Source organism: Oryza sativa, chromosome 6, assembly GCF_034140825.1.
Source record: "Oryza sativa Japonica Group chromosome 6, ASM3414082v1".
NCBI classification, from domain to species: domain Eukaryota; kingdom Viridiplantae; phylum Streptophyta; class Magnoliopsida; order Poales; family Poaceae; genus Oryza; species Oryza sativa.
Genome location: NC_089040.1, coordinates 798,812 through 815,562, shown reverse-complemented (window position 1 = coordinate 815,562; position 16,751 = coordinate 798,812). Strand labels below are relative to the sequence as shown.

The following is a 16,751-nucleotide window of genomic DNA, read 5'->3' as shown; positions in this document are numbered from 1 at the left end:
AAAGTATGCTACTATTGACCGGCACACAACATTTCATCCATCGTGGTTGTACTTTCACTGTCCAAACTGGACTACGCCAAGCAGTTTCTACTGCCTTCCCGGCACCACTTGCTAGATGCAACCACCATTGCTTTTTGCTTCTTCCAGATAAAAATTTACACCCTTTTATATGCACAAAACTCACCACGATAGACACTAGTTTGGTTGAAATGCAACAGATAGTATGGACATTGCAGAGTAATTTCCTCAATATCATTCATATAAGTTATAACAGAGAAGTGTCTACCATCAATACCAAAAGATGATTCATTTCATGCACTGAAAGTTGTTGATGGTGGAATTGAACACAGCATCAGGTACAAGTATCCCGCTATCTAAATCTCTACCTTGACGAGGAGCCATAAGCATGGAGGAACATACATCCAAAGCAGGTGAAGCAAATGCATCACCGGATCATTTCACTAGGCAGACCACCACAGACCTATGACCTCCGACAAATTCTACAGTATGAACAATCCTATCAGCTAAGATACTTTCTCGAAGTTACCACATCGGCTATTTCTGCTGATTGTCATGCAGCAACTCAGAAGGCAATGATGCAGGGTCAAGCTCCCAGCAATCAGTAGGAGGCAGGGTTGAGCCTTCACCCTTGGGCGCTCTCCTCGCCGGAATCTGATGCGAGAGTTTCCCCATATCTCCCTTGTGAAGGGTCTGGACAGCATCGCGACCGACATCCTGGCGGGTAAAGATGCTCCTGAAACCTTCCACCTTCTCCAGGTAGCCGAAGCTGGCACCATAAAGGTCACTGTACCCACTGAGGAACACCACAAACTCATACTTTGGCCTCCCCGAATCGGCATCCTTTCCGCCATGGAGCGCCCAAACCGAGCCCTTCTTGGGGTAAATCCGGTACACCTCCCTCGCCACCCTCTCATAGGCGACCTGATGCGAGAAGATGTTCACTGAATGCACGGTAACCGTTCTCCCGACCTTGAACTCCCCACATGGCGTCCCCTCCCCTCCATCTGGCTGGAGATCAAGCCACCTTATCTGTGCACGGAATCGGCCCCCTGGTGTAATCATCTCCACCAGCGCATAGTGACGAGGCATACCGTCATCATCACCGTACAATGCCCACACCTGGCCTCTCTTGAAGCACTTCTCGCAGCGGTCGGCGTCGAAGTTGTAGAAGTCTGAGTCCTCCACATCCATCATCTCAGAGTCGTTGTTCTGCTGCTGCTCCTCTCCCTCATCATCGTCATCGTCATCGTCATTGTCATCGTCGTCATCCTCGTCGAGTCTGGATGAGTTGTTGGTTGCTCTTTTCTTGGAGAGCTGGAGCTGCATCTCGGCGAGCGTCATCTCACGCTTCTGGGTTTTGGGCTTCTTCTTAGCCGGCGGCAGCGGGTCTGGCTCCGCCTCCGCCTCAGCCTCCGGCGGAGGGGGCACTTCGGAGGCGAGGAAGGTGCGGCGGCAGGAGGGGCACATGAGGCGGAATCCGACGTACTTGCGGTCGAACTCATGGAGGAGGCGGCAGCCGGCGCAGGCCGTCCAGAAGGTGGGCGGGACGGGGGCGGCGGCCTGGTTGGCGAGCGCGGCGTAGGCGTCGGCGGCGCGGCGGAGCGCCTCCTTGACGGCGGAGGAGACGGCGGGGGAAGAGGAGGGCGGGGCGGAGCGGAGGGATTCGGAGAGGGATTTGTAGTGGCGGCGGAGGGCGGAGGGTGAGAGGGGCGAGGCCTGGGAGTGGGGGGAGTCGGGGAGGAGGAGGGTGGCGCGGTGGGAGGAGTCGTCGGCGGCGAGGACGGAGACGGCGGTGAGGAGGAGCGAGGCGCGGGTGGAGTCCGGGTCGAGGCGGGCGGCGCGGCGGGCGTGCTTGTGCGCGGCGCGGAGGCGGCCGGCCTCGAGGTCGGCCTCGGCCAGGGAGAGGAGGCGCGAGAGCTCGTCGTCGTCGTCGTCGTCCGCATCGGCGGCGCGGGAGGGCCCGCCGGGCATCGGCGGCGGGTGGTGGGTGGTTGCGGGTGTGGGGGTTTGGTCGCCGCGCCGCCTCAACCTGGCTTGGTTGAGTCGAGTTGAGTTGAGTGTGTGAGAGAGATGGAGAGAGGCTGCTATTCTATTTGGTGTGGGCTTTGGTGGGCCTTGGACTGCTGCTACCTTAGCCAACCCAACACAAGCTTGGCCTTCTCTTCTTATAAAGGCTTCTTTAATTCTTTTGCATTCGCTTGCTTCTACTCTCTCTTTGTGCTACCCTTTAGCACTTTGTGAATTGCGAACGAGTTGGTTAGCAAGTTACTAGTGTATACTATACTACTACATAAACATTTAGATTTCGGGTGCAACTTAACTTTTCCTTTTTGTCGTAAATGGTACTCACATTGAGTATCATTCGGACCCTACCCTTGGATTTTTGGGAGCAACTTAACGAACTCACAGCGCGTTGTCGCAAATGGTACTCGGATTTGAGTAGAGACTACCCAAAATGCTGTTGAAACAGAGGCCCACGAGAAGACCATTTGAACTGGAGAGCTTACGGTTAATCTGAATCACAAGGACGAATTGGCATACTGCACAACATCTCAGTCACCACCAATACAGCAGAGGTTCGGTGACTTCGGTCCCGTGCAGCAAGGATTCCCCCGATAAGGGCTCCTTCGAAAAGCAGAAATTTTTACATGATTTACACAGCAAACAATTCAATTCCTTCAAAATTCCCGCGAAATTCCTCTAAACCCAACAGGCCTTAATTAATACGGGCCATTTGCATCCCTAAACCAAGCTGCCCGGGTAAGGCAAAGCTGAACAAGACCCCAGTTGAGTGTGTAGTTTGTTTGGTCAAATCACAGCCTTAAGAATGCATAACTGAAGTAAGCAGCGGCTGCTTGATAGCCCTGCAGAGTAACGGAAGTGGTTTTACATATGGGGAAAACACTCATGTTGTGAAATTGAATTTTTGACGTTCAAAACCTTGTGCCTAGTTACCGGAGTCCATACGTCGTCCTGTTTCATTTTGCACTTCTTCACTGTTGCTAATTTGCAGGAAGACCAGCAGCTTCTGCAATTCTTCCATTGTTGGCTAGTTCAGAAGACTACTTCAAAAGTAAACATTGCACTCAGAACAGTAAATGATGTGCGTCTTACCAGGAGGGAAAATGTTCTCGTTGTATAATCATAGCAGGATGGATATGATGCTGACTAGCTGAGCTCTCGGTACAGCAATGCGAAGCAAACTATCTGCCCTCCAATTATTCGGCTTGAAGCTATGAGCTGATTGTGAGACAGTGTAGTTGATCATCTCTGCATCCAACAAAGATGCGTCCACCAACCATCAAGGGCGATGAGAAGATGTCCCCAGGAAGATCTATTGCAGCAAATCCTTGCACCAAGTCATTACAAATACTTCCATTAACTTTCTCTTCCTTAGCATCAGCTCTAATCCTAATGACATGGACCTGTCCCGAACTCGTGCAGATACAAGCGAATCTATATATAAGAAAAGGTGTGGTCATTTTCTTGATACATGATCACTGCGTAACTATGTTATCAATATATGAAATACCTTTCAGATGCTCCAGGTGAGGTTGCTGTTAACACTTCATCGACAAAAGCAGATGCGGTAATAGGGTCTCCAACTTCATATTTCCAAAGAAGAGCACCAGATGTCTGTAAGAAAAAAAAATCACTCCACTACCTGTATTCTACACTACTTTAAAAGGTAGTAGTGGTGGCGGAAGTGAATCTGCCACCACCACCTATATCGCTGACATATGGGGCCTCCTCCTCGGTGAAACATACGTGCTCACTAAATTCAAACGGCCCCCACAAGAAGCATGTCTAAGCAAAATGATGTTAATATTTGTTTGGTAAGACCTGATAAGTATGTAGGGAAGTAATCCGTATAGTTAAAAGGAATTGGAAAGGGCCAGTTTGCAGATTCTTCAAAGAATGAGTGTGCACAACATGACTTATTTTTTGCTGTTGCAGTGCACATGCAATTTGCTAGTCTTTGCTAAAAGATGGGAATCAGAATTGTAATAAATTGCTAGGTACCAATCAATTGTGAAGATACCCTTTTGTTTTTCTGGTTATTTAGAAACACATTATGACACAGTTCAACGATTGAAGAGTTCTGTTTTAATTAACAGATAATCCCTTTCTAAAATTAGTTTCATTGACCACCCTTACGTTGAGGACTCCCTGAAATGGCTAAATTAGCATCAGGAAACAAGTACAGGAGCATGGCAGTGAGAGGTGTCCAATGATCAGTAATTGTAATTCGGGTGTGTTGTGTTTGAAAACACGAGCACCAAATATATTTTGAAACTGTTGTTTAAATACAGAGTTATTGTATGGTGCAGCATTCATGCAATACCATGCATAATTCATTACTCTATGCTAAAGTTCTGCTCACATAAGAGGTTCAAAATTCAGGAGATCAAAACTTACAGTATCAAAAGAGTATAATCTTCCGTCACGGGAAGGTATCAACACCTGCAAATGACATATATGTAAAAGATTTTCACTACACTTCACATGGAACTCCATAAGCTACAGATGTAACTTTTGATCATTAGTCAATGAAAAGACACATAAATTGATACCATACCTGAGTAGGAAGGCCAGATGACAAACATGCACCAGCAAAAATAGGACCACCAACAGATGCCTGTGGTTTTAAAAATTAGTTACTACATTGTTGAAAGCAACATCAATGTGTTTAGAAAGCACCAGGGCACACCACAATAAAACTGGATTTACTTTGGTAATCTAAGCTTGATTTTTTTTATAAGCCTAACCAACCAAACTATCATCTGGCATTACACCAATTCCTGCTCACATGGCACTAGACCCAAGCCCAACCCCATTTGCCTAACATGGGAGCCATTTTCTAACCCATTTATCCAACCCACCACTTGCTGGCACCAGCAGAATTAATAGTGGCATACTGCCATAGCTATCATAAGAGGTACTCAGTTTATATGTGCTCTAATGACACCTGCTTATAAGTTTGACCAAATACGAATAATGAATTTCCACTAGTATTTTACAGATGATCAACAACTACATCCATGATGTGTCATTCAATTGCAAAACTGTACTGTATAAAGCTGTTGCACCTTCCAAACGACAGAGCCATGTGAGTTCAATGCAATCACCAGACCATTCACCAGGCAGCAGATAACTGTAAATTGCAACTACAATCATCAGCAAAAACTGCATGCCATAAAAGTATATATTTGATCGAATCATAAAAGTATGTTTGATCCGTGTACACACATATACTACCAAACTATACATATGATATAGTTTTCACTGATCCTGTGGTACGCTGTACATATTGCATTTCTTTAAATCTTTTTTTGTGAGGAAATATAATAAAAACACAAGTAAGTGCATATTGAAGGATATCAATGCACATTGCAACATGTTTGAGGACTACCTTTTCCACCATGATGATGTATAGCAAGAGAACCGAAAATTGGTGCCCCGGCTTCATATTGCCAAATTATCTTAAATGACGATACCTGTTACCACAAAGAAACCACAAACCAGTGAATACTTCAAACATTAAGCTGCTAATGATGTTTTCGTTGATATCACCAAGTTCACAAAGACATCTCCCATGGAACCCAAAGAAGGAAAGAAATACCGATGAGAAGGAAAAGGCTGTATTTTTTCCCTAAATTAAAGTTATCACACTAAAACTCACCTCAAGTGATATTGCAGTCACAAGGCCACTCGTAGATGCAACATATATCATGTTGTGTGTCTGCAAGGAGCAATATAGATGACAAAGTATTTGTGGATAGCCTAGATGAAATAAATAACCATACTGTGAGGAAGAATACCATGTCTATAGCAGGAGAACCATAAATGCTTCCACCACAAGAAATTTTGTAAGTGCAGCAACGATCTTTGTAATTTAACGCATATAAATGGTGGTCATAAGAGCCACACCTGCAGATTATAAACCACATAGAATTAATAAAAAACTACAAGCTGAATCTCATCTTTTGTGTAAGGGTATGCATCTGTATGATCGAATAGGACATAGGATGAGAGACTATTGGTATTGGTTCCTCTCATCATCCTGTAAAGTTAGTCGAGACACCACCAATTGGATGTATGGTAAGAGGTCAAAGACAAACATATGTATTGCCATGACAAAACACTAGACTAAGACTAGAATGCCATAAGCCCCCTTACATGACTACCACATTCTAGTTGAAAGTAGAGAGGCTATTATTGGAACAAACATGCTTTGATCAGACCAGAGAAAAAGTATAAAGTGCAAAGGATAACGAGTACTAATGTACTATGGATGAAACAGTAAAATGGTACCATATTAAGTTCCTTATCATGTCCACAGCCGGTTGCATTTTTACCTGCAAGAAGATAGATACCTCAATCTGAGATTGTGAGACATGAACAGTGACAACATTCTGTGAGGTGATAGTGACCAGGAGAATAATAGCATATTGTTTTTCGAAAGTTCAGCATCAAAGCCATACTGAACTTGTTGGAACAAAATCCAACAGAACTAATAACTAGTCATGGCATAACTTCGAGACTGCTTTGCCTACTTCCATCCCCAACTTGCATGGCTAGATATGCGTAGACATGTGTGTCACTCTTCTAATGCATTTACTATTTTACTTGCATTCGTTGTAACACCCAATAGCATGTTGCTAGTTAATAGTAGGAAAAAACTGAAATAAACTCAATAAAAAGGACTCATAAGCCTCAATATAGCAAGACATTAAGACTTATTAGGCAGTACAAACCCTTGATTTCACGAAAAATAAAGTACTGTCCGTAATAAATCAATTAAATGAAGGCACCTTTTTGGATGCTCTTTCTTTAAGAAGAGATAGACACCTGCCACTATATATCTTTCCAGCTGATGCTTAATGGGAGGAACTTCTACAATCTACATAAATGTCCCCTTATCTTATTATTTACCATTAGCAATTAGGGAGTTACAGTATAGCCACTTCAATAATATGAAAATATAACAGGGATTATAGCCGAAACCCTAAATTTACTAGGAGTATATCTATAATTTATAATAATCAGTTCAGCGTCATTTCGGTATTATTCTGAAATGAAAGTACAACTTCTATGTCACTATAAGGCTTAAAAGATGTCTTGAATGAGAAAATTGCAGCAGCTGTACCTCTCCATCAGTCTGAATGGTCCAAGCTTGTTTTCCAGTTAACAGATCAAGGAAGTAGATTTTCCCTTTATAACATCCAACTACAACCTGCCCAAAAGATGTACTACCATGAACTGGCTGCAAGAATGCTAAGTGAATTCGTGCTGGTGTTTATTGTTGAGTTACCTCTGAAAAGTCACCTGTTATAGCAGCAGAACACTCTACACGTCCTTCCAATTTGACACTCCACCTCACAGAACCACTTCATATTATGTTGGGAGCAAGTTCAAACAACAGTTAGTATGCAAAGGTCAGAACCTAAATACTTCATTGAATCAAATTAAAATGAAACAAATCAATAATAAATTACTTTATATTAAATACACAACATGCCATTTCATAAGAACATTAGAGCGTATGTGGCACATTAGATTGTTCTAGATTCAACTTCAAAGTAAATCAGGAAAAGCAAAAGAAACAATGACTAGTTAAGATAAAAAAAAAACTCCTTGCAACAAGGAAAACTCACCTACAGCCATCAATGCAGAGAAATCTGTGTGAATGGGACCCGATAAATATACTCAGCATGCCATTGTTGGAGACAAGCAAAGGTGACGCGTCAACACATGAACCGAGAGGAATGTTCCAAAGGGCCTGAAGATAACCTCTTTTGTTGTAGGGAACATATGAGCAAACATCTTCAATTTGCAGCTTATCTTCGTATCCATGCATAAATCTATTGCAACGTCCAATAGACCATTTCTTTACTAAACAAAAATTCAAGATCCATGGACTGACATCGACACTGTTTCTGTCATTTGAGCATGTATCCAACAAGAGGGATTTTGTCTGGTATCTATCATTAGATAAAGGCACATTTCTGTTAAGCTGGCCATCTACTTCATTTGCATAATTCCCTGAAATGGCATCATGTGCACACTCTCCATCTCCATTTATATGTGCTTTTACTTCAGGAAAGTTATCATCTACACTTGTAGCGATCGGATTAAATGAGCTATGTATGCTGGAAGATATGTCCAATCCCTTCTTAGGGTGAGGCTCATGACTAGAAGAAAGTAAACAACCGTGCTTTGTAAATAAAGCATCCAAGAGCTTAGAAGGGGTGGAATATATATAAAGCATCCTCATGTCAATCTCCAGCTTGTGGGCTACGTGCGCAGCAGAAATTGAATTACCACCCAAGGTGAAGAAATCATCAAACTCGGAAACTTCATCAACAAGTAAGGCATCAGAAAATGCCTACAGTAGATAAGAGATGACATCAGTAAAAAATGATCATTATAATAATGAATACTCAAAGAATACAATAGCTCCAAAGAGAAACAAACAGAAACAAAATTAACAGTAGAGTAGACGGTAAAAACAAGAGAGTGCTTGAACAGACCTTTTTGATAACTTGCAAATGTGGATTAACTGTAATTCTTTCAGTTTCAGTTTCACAGGACTCCAAGGCACACTTCAAGCTTGATAGCTTCATATAATCAATCTTTCCTGAAGAAGTCAGAGGTAATGATTCCATGGGAAGGAAAAACCTTGGAATCATGGCTGGTGGAAGCTTCATTATGAGCCAACTTCGAATTGATGGCATGATAACTTCAAAAGATTTGTATCTTTTACGCCGCTGACAGTCTTCCACAGATGCGGCGCTACTCTTAAGCACCAGGTATGCCCTAAAATCCAGAAATTCATTATTTTGAAAAGTAACAGCAGCAGCACTGACATCTGGATGTTCATTTAAGGTAGATTCCACTTCCTGCAGTGAAAAACGCTGCCCATAAATTTTTACAGTACGGTCCTTTCTCCCAAGGAAAATAAATTCACCACTCTTTAAGCGTCGAGCAAAGTCACCGGTTCTGTAGTATGTTGAACTTCCATTGTCTTCAGTGTGATTACTCGCCATGGACTCTTCTAAATATCCAGCAAATAAACATGCTCCAGTGACATGCATTTCTCCTTCATCTGCTACCTCGGCGTCGGTTGCAATACAAACTTCACAATTTGAAATAGGAAATCCAATTGGTACACTAGTTAATTCTTCTCGCTTTAAAAGTATAGGCAGATCTGTGCAATCAAAAAATGTACAGTCACCAGAAACCTGAATCACAAGCGCAACATTTTATTAGCTAAAGAAGAAATATCACCACTGCCATTTCAGCTCCTTGCATGAGGAGAACAGGACCAATATAGCATAAATGAAACATGCTAGTTTCAAGATCACAGTTCGATGGCCTTCATATACCAAGTAATGATAAGTACGCTATATTGCTACACGAGTTACCTAACACCGTAACACGTGTTTCAGAATGGAACACTAACTGTACCTTTTCAATTTTCATATCATAATTCAAGACCAATTTAAATTATCATGAAGCAAATATCAAGTTTGATTCATGCTGAATAAAAAGGTGTAAGAGAATTTAACTACTCAACCCTTATGGCACATGTGCTCTTCATCATAACTCCCTTAAAGTTTTAGTATAACAGGAATCAGTAAAATGATGGTTAGGAAATGATGTGCAACCAAACCATGAATTACCACTCATGGTCACAAGCTTAATATTGCAAGAATATTTTACTGTAATTTATGCTAACAATAGTAAAGATGACACAAGTCATGCTCTCAATTCTGTGTACATGGAAAAGATGTGGTACAAATCAGTTTTCACCAATATTTATTTTAGGAGAAGTCAAGCCAGATGGCCGGCCAATGTACTGTTGATTTTGATCGCCAGAAGCCAGTAAGATAAATGGTGTAAACCATATGATTATAAGAATACATTATTAAAACAAAGATAACATAATATGAAATGCAAGTGGTTAATTTTCTCACCTCTGTCGTTCCATACAGATTTACAATAGTAGTCTCTGGCAGAATTTCATGCACTCTCTTCCACAACAATATGGATAGATTCTCGCCACTAAATATTAGCATCTTAAGCGGGTTATGTCCCCATGAAAGATTTTTCTCCAGGGAAGGTAGTATTATCTCCATCAATGATGGAACCAAATTCATCCTTGATATACCATATGCCTAAGAAAAAATTAGAAAAAAAAAATCAGGCCCACCAAGAAGAACATGGCGTAATAGCTATAATCGTAATATGTATTGATTTACCATGAAAATCCCATTATATGAGTTGCTACTTTTTTATCAAAGCAATTGAATCTAAAATAGACAAGAGCCAGAAACTATAGTACCAATTCTGACAACATTGGTAGCATCCTAAAATTACTGTTTTGCTACGGAAGAAGAATAATGTAGAACTATATCTCTTAGCAGTAGCTCTTTCCAATGATATTTGAAAGAGGACAAAAATGTACTAATATACATTAAATTTTACCCACTTTTGGACACAATTAAGCAAATATAACTTGTATTAGAAAAAAAAAATTCCTAACTGCGAAAATGTAAGGAAAATGAAAAGGTAAGCCTATTTATCGCAAATTAGTGTACAACCGTGCCAACATGTGCACAGTCCACTTTCATCCTAGTTTGCCCCACTAAATTGTAATTCAAAATTTCAAAATGACTGCTACAAAAAGGACTATATTTGCAAAATTCATCAGAGATGCTGTTTTCGAACGCTACTGCAATTTATTTCAACAAGCAGAAGCCTTGGATATAATGTTTTATGGAGAAGACAAATTGGACAATGAAAGCATAACTCTCTCTCCCCTACTATTTCATTAAAAAAGAATAGCAATATTTCCACCAAAACAATGATTAAACTAGGTAACCTTAATCAAGTTGGCCAAGGATGCTGGATTAGCTCTCCAATCATTAGGAGGAGGAATGACAAGTGTTGTGCAAGTCAACACAGCAGAAAGGAACTCCTGCAGATGGTCTACAAAGCTGACAGATGTCTTAAACAATAACAGGTCATCTGAACATAGAGGTTTCCATCTTTGCATCCACAAAAAGCGGTTCAGAAGACCTAAGGAATAATAGCAAAATAAGAGATCTTAATGAGCTGTCCGCCCAATCCAAACCTAGAAAGACAATCTAACAGACCTTAAATAAGAAATTACAAAGCAAAAGATAAAAAAACATGAGCCATTTAATGTTTCGCTGGTAACATATATTTTTGCTACCATGTAATTTCAGATACTCTATGCCTGCAGTTTGGCATAGTAAACATTTGGGCTTAGGCTAGCATTTTGGATATTGTAAACATTGGCATAAGATAGCCATGACGGCAGTATACTAAACTACTCTTTCTCAAGAAGAGCATCTAGAGACATGTCAACCAATTCCTTTGCCATGTCAGAAGCAAAATTTCTAAATGATAGCATAGAAGAAACAGTGAACCAGAAGCAAGGTGCAGTGACGTTACCTTTCTCTGTTCCACAAACACCCTTGGGTTTTCCAGTGGAACCAGATGTGAACATCACGTAGCAGAACTCCCTCGGCTTCTTGTACTTGCACGGCCAAGCAAGCTCATCTCGACCAATCCCACCCTTTTCATCCTCAAACACTTGCCATAAGTCGTCGTCCATGTGAATAACAGAGCAAGAGCTGCTCGCAAACACATGAGCTGCTCCCAAACCCCCTGATGATACAACGAGCACCGCATTCGACGACGAGGTGGCCCATCGAATCCTCTCCTCTGGCCACGATGGGTCCAGCGGCAGGAACGCCTCCCCGCATCTGAGCACGGCGAGGACGGCGGCGATGTACTCCACCGAAGGCGAGGCGTAAACCCCCACAACCCTAGGCGCCGCGGCGGCTTCCACGGGGCGACCCGAACAGCCTAGGGTTCCAAATTCCCCCTTCGATCAGAGGACGAAACTACGAGTTAATTAAAAAAAACACGAACCAAGTCACCGCTCACTCACCAGGCGATTCATCACGGTGGCGGGAGGTAGACGAGCTGAGCTCCGCGGCGATGTGGCGGGAGAGGGTGGAGACGGCGGCGAGGAGGTCGGCGCAGGTGAAGTGGCGCTCGCTGTCGGAGCCGGAGGAGGAGGAGGAGGCCGCATGGATGACGGCGAGGCCGGTAGGGTTCCGGCGGGCGGCGCGGTCGAATGCGTGGGAGATGCAGCACGGCTCCTCCTCCTTCGCCGCCGCCGCCTCGGCCGCCATTCCGCCGCTGCCAGCGAGGTTTCCCTCGCCTTCCAAGACCAGAAGAGGGAACTAGCTTTGGTTCGAAAGGGGAGAGCACGCGTGGACGACAAAACCGCTTTCGCTGCTGCTTCTAAAATACGCCTTCGAACTTGGCTTACGCACTTGGGCGATATCTGAATAATGCTGTAATTTTGCTTTCTCTTCAGCTATTCCTCTCGAAATTGTATGCAACTTTTAAGTTGCAAGTTTATAGTTTAAATAAATCAAGTGCAAAATCTTCTTTTCGAATCAGAATGAGAATCTTCTTCCATAACCAGAATGAACATAGTAACACTCGCACTAAGAATTTAAAAGAATACTAACTTTCGTGTACAGATTATTGTAACACAATGAGGGGTAAAAAAGCAAGCATTGCCAAAATGCTTTTATTCATATATAGACTTACAAAGATCACAACAAAGGTTCCAATGATAAATATCCATGTTCTCTCCACCCTGGGCTGCTCCTTACATTAAAAGAATGGAGATAGCTATGGACCTCCTTATCCAAATTAAGCGTAGCACATTGACCATAAAATTTAACAACAGTTCCTCCCACCCTACAAGCGACTCAGCAGCAAGCAGCAACCAAATATTACCGAAAATTTGAAGCATTTCACATCTTAGCAGCACGCGCGATCTTGAACCACTCGGTGTGGAAGGAGCCGGGCATGTCGACCCTCTCGTAGGTGTGAGCCCCGAAATAGTCCCTCTGTGCCTGCACCAGGTTGGCAGGCAGCCTGTCCCTCCGGTAGGAGTCGAAGTACGCGAGACTCGCCGACATGCCTGGGGTGCTGACGCCATTGTTGATGGCAAGGCAGACCACCCTGCGCCATGCCGCTTGCCTGTCCATGATCTCCTGAGCGAACTCAGGGTCCACGAGCAGGTTGGCGAGGTCGGAGTTCCTGTCGTAGGCCTTCTTGATGCGGTCCAGGAAGATGGCACGGATGATGCACCCTCCCTTCCAGATCCTCGCTAGCTCACCGAGGTTGAGGCTCCACCCTTTCTCCATGCTCTTGGCCTTGATGATGTTCATGCCCTGAGCGTAGCTGCAGATCTTCGAGGCGTAAAGAGCCTGCCTCACGTCTTCAATCAGCTGTGCCTTGTCCACTGGCAAGTTGCTGGAGAAGTCACCTTGGAAGACCTTGGCAGCCTCAACACGCTCATCCTTCAACCCACTGAGGAACCTGGAATCCAAGGATGCCTCAATTGTAGGAGCAGCCACAGAAAGCTCTGCGGCCTGCTGCACAGTCCACTTCCCAGTTCCCTTCATCCCAGTCTTGTCCAGGACCTTGTCGACCAGGTGGCCTGAACCCTGGTCATCCTTGATGCTAAATATGTCGGCTGTGATCTCAATCAGGAAACTGAGGAGCTCACCCTTGTTCCACTCAGAAAACACCTGCTGCAGCTCACTGTTTGTGAGCTTACCAACTGACTTGAGAACATCATATGCCTCAGAAATCAGTTGCATGTCACCATACTCAATTCCGTTGTGAACCATCTTGACAAAGTTTCCAGATCCACCTTTGCCAATGTATGTGACGCACGGGCCACTATCAGGAACCTGGGCAGCCACCTTGAGAAGAATATCTTCAATGTACTTGTACGCCTCGAATGAGCCACCAGGCATCAAGGACGGGCCATTGCGGGCACCCTCCTCTCCTCCGGAAACACCCATCCCAAGATAGAGGAGGCCACGCTCCTCCATTGCCTTCTCCCTCCTCTCAGTGTTCTCGTACCACTCATTTCCTCCATCAATAATACAGTCACCCTGCTCCAAGTGTGCTGCAAGAGTTGCAATGGTCTGGTCCACTGGTGCACCAGCCTTGACAAGCATGATGACAACACGTGGCTTCTGAATGGAGTTCACAAAGGATGCAGGGTCATGGAACCCGTACACAGGAAGGTTTCCTTCTACCTTGGCGCGCTGAACGGTCTCATCAACCTTAGAAGTCGTCCTGTTGTAGACAGAGATAGGGAACCCTTTCTCTGCAATGTTGAGGGCAAGGTTCTGCCCCATGACCGCAAGGCCAGCAAGACCAATTCTAGTGACAGCCATCTCTGCCTGCAGATAGATGCACCAAATGTATCAATACATCATGCGCAGAACAAACTAGTTTGTGCAGATGTTGCTTTTCTTTTAACAATGGAATACAAATGTCAATCCTTTTTATAAAGTAACAGAGTTTCCAATTCAAAAAGGACAGTACATCAGACTATGACATGCAAGTTAAGAGCTATGTACTAAAAATATTTATCGAGTCCAATATAGGGAGTGGGCTCTTTTGTATGGCCTATGGCAATTCATATTTCATACTTGTAGGAGGAGGTAATATATAATGTGAACATTTATAGCATTGAGTGAGGCATCATTCATGTATTATGGAAAAGGTATATAAATGTATGAAATGAGGATCATAACAGGATCCTGAAAATATGCTCTTTTTTATTTATGAAATCACACATGAGGTCGACACTTGGATGGGGAATCATATGGTCAGTTGTGAGCTACAAACTAGAGATTGCAAAACATTCCACAATTAACAACAGAAGGAACGAGTGGTAGCATTCTTTCTAGTATATATGTTTAGCAGCACAACATATCTAGCATAACTAGTACATGAGCCATGGTAACACATACGTTACAATGGAAGATGTGCACCTAACTACCAATTCAGGTAAAGGAGATAGCAATCAGAAGCAATCTTTCTATTTAACACTTTACACTGAAAATAGGTAATATTGGTAATTGGGAGGCACTATACTTAAAGAAACTAGTGGTAGCAAAGCTTTGGCGCACACACTGTCTATATCTACCCCATTAGCAGTAGTACTCCATGTGCAAACCAATAACCAACTGCATGTTCCCATGGATGTAACTAACCAAGACTGTACCAACCAATTAATCTCAGCCCCCCAAAAATCGTTGATCCAAACGAGCAGGATCAGCAGCAACAAACCACCTAGAACATGCAGCTAAATTCTACCAAGTTGCTGCATGCTGTCGAAGAAACAAATTCTAAAGTTGTAAACCCCACGGAACAGTAACAAGGAAACAATCTCTCAGCCACTAAAAGACGCTGCCAATCCAATTCATCCAGACATCACACCGCCAGGACGATTCCTGGTTCGCCTCCACCCAATCCCTCCCTCTCTCCCTCCCTCCCCCATAAACAGGAACTAAAAAATCGAGCAGAAACTAGACAGCTCGCGCTGCGCGGGGGACGGATGGATGATCCTACCAAGCGACGACGCGATGCGGCGCGACGGATCAAATCAAAATCGCAGCGCGGGAGAGGGGAGATCGGAGCTCACCTGCGTAAGATGAGATCTGGGTAACTGACGAAATCGCGGAAAGGCGTGCAGCGAGTCGACCACCTACCGCACCGCCTGCTTAAATAGCCCACCAAATATCCCCCTTGCCTTTCACACCTGCCGCGATCAGGACGTCTCTCTGACGGGTGGGACCGGACCGCCTCGCAGAGATAGCCGCCGCAGCGGCGGTAGGCGGGTCAAAATTGCTGCCTGACTTGTGGGCCTGGGTCTCCACGGGCGTGGTGGGCCCCACGTGCCATATGGAGTTGGAGTTGGTGGCAAACTGGCAATCAGAACGTGGACCGGACCAACGGCGGCTCGGCCCAGTTGCAGGCCAGGGCATCTTCTCCATTTCGCATCTGTTTGTTGGTGACGTCACCACCACCTCATTCTTCACATGAGTTTCCTCGAATTTAAGATTACAGATTTTTTAAATTTTTTTGCGAGGATTTTAGATTAGTTTATCGTTTTGGGGAACAGAGCTTTTAACCGCAAATCCCGCATGTGATAGATTAACTAACTGAAAGAGACTTCCATGTGTTATATGATGCTATATACGTACTCCGTATTTGCTATTCATATTATTACTTCTCTCTATTCACAAATATGACCTTTTCTATATTGGTCATGTTCGGCATATCTAGTTGGGAATCTCTACACGAAATGGAACAAGTTATTAGCACGTGATTAATTAAGTATTAGCTAAAATACTTAAAATTTGATTGACTAATATATTTTTTAAACAGCTTTCATATAGATTTTTTTTCCAGAACACACATCATTTAGCAATTCGGAAGTGTAGTGCCAAACTAAACCTAAGGATATGATATGTTTGGGATAACTTAATATTATAGAAGCAGCTAGTTGGTAGTCAACTTCTGATAATTTAGAAAAGCTTGGTTCCTTAGTTTATGTCTTCTAATTCATTTTCTTTATCTTACAACTATAGCTTCTCATAATATAAAAAAAGTTAAACTGTTTGGAGGAACTTTTGATTATAGGACAAGCTGTAAAAGCTGTAACTGCTAGAAGCTTCCCAAGATTTTTGTGTTTATATAATGAATAATGGTTAGGGGTGAGATGAAAAACAAATTATTGAAATAAAAAATGATTGATGGATCAAGTAGTACTCTATGAATACTTATATTGGTGGATAAAAATT

General features: G+C 43.3%; 3 protein-coding genes across 12 annotated transcripts; all 3 read right to left on the bottom strand.

Annotated features, from left to right (window-relative positions):
* Nucleotides 1-283: 283 nt before the first annotated feature.
* On the bottom strand, nt 284-2,076 carry LOC4339894 (uncharacterized). The gene has a single exon (XM_015787465.3). The coding sequence runs from the start codon at nt 1,990-1,992 to the stop codon at nt 556-558; it is 1,437 nt and encodes a 478-aa protein (XP_015642951.1). The 5' UTR covers nt 1,993-2,076; the 3' UTR covers nt 284-555.
* Nucleotides 2,077-2,530: 454 nt separating this feature from the next.
* On the bottom strand, nt 2,531-12,318 carry LOC4339893 (putative acyl-activating enzyme 19). Of its 9 annotated transcripts, none has more exons than XM_015787460.3 (19): nt 12,008-12,318; nt 11,506-11,922; nt 10,910-11,106; nt 10,002-10,202; nt 8,556-9,266; nt 7,680-8,410; nt 7,337-7,412; nt 7,172-7,258; nt 6,337-6,380; nt 5,844-5,952; nt 5,705-5,764; nt 5,435-5,519; nt 5,112-5,176; nt 4,601-4,660; nt 4,441-4,485; nt 3,554-3,657; nt 3,136-3,477; nt 2,962-3,057; nt 2,531-2,885 (listed from the first exon to the last, which is right to left on the bottom strand). In XM_015787460.3, exons 1-17 carry the CDS (start codon nt 12,252-12,254, stop codon nt 3,255-3,257), a joined length of 3,462 nt encoding a protein of 1,153 aa, XP_015642946.1. In that variant the 5' UTR covers nt 12,255-12,318; the 3' UTR covers nt 2,531-2,885; nt 2,962-3,057; nt 3,136-3,254. The 9 variants fall into 9 exon arrangements, with proteins under 9 accessions (XP_015642946.1, XP_015642947.1, XP_015642942.1 ...); XM_015787461.3 differs by having other exon boundaries at nt 2,977-3,057; XM_015787456.3 differs by having other exon boundaries at nt 2,962-3,049.
* A 266-nt stretch (nt 12,319-12,584) lies between these two features.
* LOC4339892 (6-phosphogluconate dehydrogenase, decarboxylating 1-like) lies at nt 12,585-15,643 on the bottom strand. Of its 2 annotated transcripts, none has more exons than NM_001402697.1 (2): nt 15,517-15,643; nt 12,585-14,339 (listed from the first exon to the last, which is right to left on the bottom strand). In NM_001402697.1, the coding sequence occupies exon 2, from the start codon at nt 14,331-14,333 to the stop codon at nt 12,891-12,893; it is 1,443 nt and encodes a 480-aa protein (NP_001389626.1). In that variant the 5' UTR covers nt 14,334-14,339; nt 15,517-15,643; the 3' UTR covers nt 12,585-12,890. The 2 variants fall into 2 exon arrangements, with proteins under 2 accessions (NP_001389626.1, NP_001389624.1); NM_001402695.1 differs by having other exon boundaries at nt 15,590-15,635.
* Nucleotides 15,644-16,751: the final 1,108 nt, after the last annotated feature.

Coding starts and splice junctions, on each gene's coding strand:
- LOC4339894 (XM_015787465.3), bottom strand. CDS start 1,992: ATGCCCGGCGGGCCCTCCCGCGCCGCCGATGCGGACGACGACGACGAC.
- LOC4339893 (XM_015787459.3), bottom strand. CDS start 12,254: ATGGCGGCCGAGGCGGCGGCGGCGAAGGAGGAGGAGCCGTGCTGCATC. Junction 7,413..7,679: donor CTCTGCATTGATGGCTGTAG/GTGAGTTTTCCT, acceptor CATAATATGAAG/TGGTTCTGTGAGGTGGAGTG. Junction 5,765..5,843: donor GTTCTCCTGCTATAGACATG/GTATTCTTCCTC, acceptor TGCTCCTTGCAG/ACACACAACATGATATATGT.
- LOC4339892 (NM_001402697.1), bottom strand. CDS start 14,333: ATGGCTGTCACTAGAATTGGTCTTGCTGGCCTTGCGGTCATGGGGCAG.